The following is a 4,275-nucleotide window of genomic DNA, read 5'->3' on the forward strand; positions in this document are numbered from 1 at the left end:
ATCTCTGTCTCCCGAGTGATAGGATTAAACGTATGTGTCACCACTGCCTGACCTCTATGTCTAATTTAGTGGCTGGCTCCGTCCTCTGATTCCCAGGTAAGCTTTGGGGGGGAGGGGTACACACTATATCACCACAGATACCCACATGCAGACATAAACACCCTGAGGATTGTAACTTGGTTCCATTTCCTCTCTACTCTCTGCCTCCTGATCCAGCGTCATCTTGCTCAGATAGGAGTAAGCAACTCCGTGCTCCTGTTGCTACAGCTGAGAGCCGTGTCTTCATTGCCGTTATGGACCTTAACCCTTCAAACTTGGGGCCAAAAGAAACCCCTTCTCCCTTAGGTCGGTCACAAGGATGAGAAAGGTAACTGTGTTGCTTGCTTTTTGTCAACTTGACACCAACCTAGACACACCTGGGAAGAAGAAAACACAATTAATGAATTGCCTCCATCAGATTGGCCTGTGGCCACATCTACGAGGCATTTTCTTAATTGCCAATTAATGTAGGAGGCCCCAGACCACTGTGGGTGGTGCTATCCCTAAGGAGGTGGATCTGCGATGCTTAAGAAATGTATCTGAACCAGAGGAAGCAAGCCAGTATGCAGGCATTTTTCTACAGTCCCTGCTTTGGTTCCTGCCATGAGGTTCCTGCCTTGAGCTCCTGCCCTGACTTCCCTTGATAACGGATTATAGTCTGTAAACTAAAACAAACCCTTTCCTACACCAAGTTGCGTTTGGTCATGATGCTCGTCACAGCAACAGAAAGCAGACCAGAACAGTAACTAACGTAGAGGACTCAGCATCGCAGAAAAGAGGAGGGTGAGAATCTCTCAAGCCAGGCTCAGCCTGCAAGCCCTGAATCATCACCAGTGGCTTTCAAACTGTGCTTTGTCAAATCCTAGGGGATTGTCAGAGACCTACAAGGAGTCGCCCAGGAGGCAGAGGTGCACACATTAAACCACTGGCTCACATATTGAAGGGCTCTGAGCTGAGTCTCCTGGGGAAATAAAGGATAAAGTTGAAAAAGTCCTTGAGAAACCCTGACTCTGTGGCCTTCTTGGGTACTATGTGGATTTTTCTAGGGTGGGGATGTCAACAAGTATCTATGCCCCCGTAATACTGGGACACCAGCAACAGAGCAAAGAAACAGTCCCACAGAAATACAACTTGGAAAAACAATAAGTCTATTGGGCTTACATACAGAGGACAGAGGAGAGGTGACAGGAGCTACTCAAAGACAGCTACATCACAAAAAAGCCCACTCAGTATTGGTGACAACCCATGAATGCGGTATCCTTGAGCTCACTGATTTGTAGGGAGCTTGGCCAGTCTCTTCTCCCCAGAAACTGTTCACTGCTTGTATAGCTTTCTGAATCTTGTAAGTTTCAGGAACTTCCTGAGACTTACAAATTTTGTTCACATTTTAAGTCTTAATGAGTCTCTCTCCTCACTCTAATTTGGAGGAAATAGCCACACAATACTGTGTATCTCCTCTAGGAAGCTGCCCTCTGCTAAGGAAGGAGTTTGCTCAAAAGTACCAACCAGCTTTGGTTTTTGTTTGTTTGTTTTTGTTTGATTTTATGTGAGCAGAGCTCAGACACCAGTCAACTGTCCATTAACTGAAGTGTCACACCAACAGAAGCACATAAAACTGAAGAATTACATGATCTCCTTTGCCTTATTAAAAAGGACACTAGAGCAAGTCAATTTTATTGCAATAAATCTCATCATGAACAAATGACTGTAATATATCTACATGATAAATCCAGTGATTAGCAACTGTTTCTACCATTTATTGGGCCAATGAGAAAGACATAATTCAGAGCCAATGTGTGGGTTGTTGTATATAAGGAAAGACATGAATCTTTTTTCCAAATGGAAAAGACCTGTAAAACAAATTGAGACTTTGAGGTTCAATACGTAGTTCAGTGGGTAGAGTGTTTACCCAGAGTGCATGAAGCCCATGCTTTGATCCCCAACACTAAATAAATAGGGTATGATGGTACATGCCTGTTACCTCAGCACTTGAGAAGTTAGAGACAGTTCAAGGTCATCCTTGGCTACATAACAAGAGAGAGAGAGAAGCCAGAAACGAGGCGTTGTGACACACCCCTATAATCCCAGCACTTGGGAGGAAGGTAGAAATAGGAGGCTCAGGAGTTTAAAGCCAATCTCCTTAGAAACACAAAATAGATGCAGTCCAAGTAATTTTTGTTTTTTTTTTTTGTTTGTTTGTTTGTTTGTTTTTTGGTTTCCCGTCATTGACAGATTGCCCAGGGAAACAATGTCTTCTGTGTATCTATGCTCATCAGCTTTCCATGAATGTGACAAAAGACATCAGGACATCAAGAGGAAAGGTAGCCATGCAGTGGTAGCACATGCCTTTAATCCCAGCACACGGGAGGCAGAGCCATGCAGATCTCTGTGAGTTCCAGGCCAGCCTGGTCTACAGAGTGAGATCTAGGACAGGCATCAAAACCAAAACTACACAGAGAAACCCTGTCTCAAAAAACCAAAAAAAAAGAAAAAGAAAAAGTTTCCATTTGCCTATTAAGCTATCAGTCTAGGACAGCAGGGATGATTTCTGTTATAGAAGAGCATTCCGTTCCCACCACCCACATCTGGAGGCTCACAACTGCCTATAACTCCAGCTCCAGGAGATCCAACACCCTCTTCAGGTCCCCAAAGTCACCCACATGCACATATATACACAGTCTCACACATGTATAAATAAAGTAAGTCTGCATTTTAAAGCTGAGTCTCTCCAGTGTGGTGGTACATACCTTTAATCCCAACCCTCGGGCACAAGAGGCATAAGGATATCTCTGAGTTAGAGGGTAGCCTGGGCTACGTAGAGAGAACCTTTCTCAAAAAAGAACCAAAAAAAAAAAAAAAACCTGAGTCTTTCAATGGATTGATCACTGAGGTTAGATTCCTCCTGACCCAACCTCCTAAAGGCTATATCTGTGGACACTACGCAGAGATTGCATCATCACAGTGATGGTTAATCTTGATTGTCAATATGACTGGCTGTGGAGACACATCATGGTGTGAGTACAAAGCAGCTGGTCGCATCGAGTGAGCAGTCAGGAAGCAGAGGAAGATAGATGCTGGTAAACATGTCACGTCTTGATTACTGCCAGAAAAGGACCTGCAGAGCTGAGCAGCCGAGATGTGTGACTTCACCGCGGACCAGACCACAGAATTCAAGGAGGCGTTCCAGCTGTTTGACTGAACAGGTGATGGCAAAATCCTGTACAGCCAATGTGGGGATGTGATGAGGGCCTTGGGCCAGAACCCTACCAACGCCGAGGTGCTCAAGGTCCTGGGGAACCCCAAGAGTGATGAGATGAATGTGAAGGTGCTGGACTTCGAGCACTTCCTGCCCATGCTGCAGACTGTGGCCAAGAACAAGGACCAGGGAACCTATGAGGATTATATTGAAGGCCTTCGTGTGTTTGACAAGGAAGGGAACGGTACCATCATGGGTGCTGAAATCCGTCACATCCTTGTCACACTGGGAGAGAAGATGATGGAGGAGGAGGTAGAGATGCTGGTAACAGGGCATGAGGACAGCAATGGCTGTATCAACTACGAAGAGCTTGTCCAGATGGTGCTGAATGGCTGAGGATGTTTCCAGATCCTGAGCCTGTGCCTTGCCCAATGTGAGAGTTCTCTGTGGCCCCCTCCTAGGCTCCCTCATCACAGCACCTTGCCCATCTGGTCTCTTCTGGATGTTTGCCTTCACAAAATAAAATTTTCTCTCCTTGCCCTAAAAAAGAAAAAAAAAAAAGTCACATCTTCTTTTTTTCTCATTTCATTCAATCCAAGACCCCAGCCCATGACGTAAGTCCTGCCCACATTCAGGATGGCTCTTCTCTTCTCAGCTAATCATCTCTGAAGACGCCCTCAAAGGTATGCCTAGAGGTGTGTCTCCTAGGTGATTCCAAATCCAGTCAAGTAGACCTCCAGCTTCCACACACACACATACACATACACACGCACCTACATACAACTAGGCATACACAGAGAAACACATATGCACACATACCCCCAGGGGGAAAAATCTAGACTCCATAAAGCTAGTTTTGAACGATGAAATTGAGCATGTAGGCACAGGTGATATCAAAGCTGGCAGAGAGAACAGACAGAAACTAACAATGGTAGCAGAGTTACTATCCACATTGGAGGCATGTAGACAGAGAAATTAAGAAGTGGAGAGGGGAGTCTGGTGGTGGTATGATGGATTAGAGAAGCACAATAAAATTGAGG

At 45.2% G+C, this 4,275-nt stretch overlaps 1 protein-coding gene across 1 annotated transcript; it reads left to right on the forward strand.

Moving 5' to 3' along the window:
* Positions 1-3,180: 3,180 nt before the first annotated feature.
* Positions 3,181-3,784, forward strand: LOC114693709 (myosin light polypeptide 6-like). Its single transcript, XM_028870220.2, has one exon. It carries the CDS (start codon positions 3,281-3,283, stop codon positions 3,629-3,631), a length of 351 nt encoding a protein of 116 aa, XP_028726053.1. The 5' UTR covers positions 3,181-3,280; the 3' UTR covers positions 3,632-3,784.
* Positions 3,785-4,275: the final 491 nt, after the last annotated feature.

This window comes from Peromyscus leucopus, chromosome 23 (assembly GCF_004664715.2).
Source record: "Peromyscus leucopus breed LL Stock chromosome 23, UCI_PerLeu_2.1, whole genome shotgun sequence".
In the NCBI taxonomy this organism is placed as follows: domain Eukaryota; kingdom Metazoa; phylum Chordata; class Mammalia; order Rodentia; family Cricetidae; genus Peromyscus; species Peromyscus leucopus.

Excerpts from the sequence above, each read along its gene's own strand:
- LOC114693709 (XM_028870220.2), top strand. The coding sequence starts at position 3,281 with ATGAGGGCCTTGGGCCAGAACCCTACCAACGCCGAGGTGCTCAAGGTC.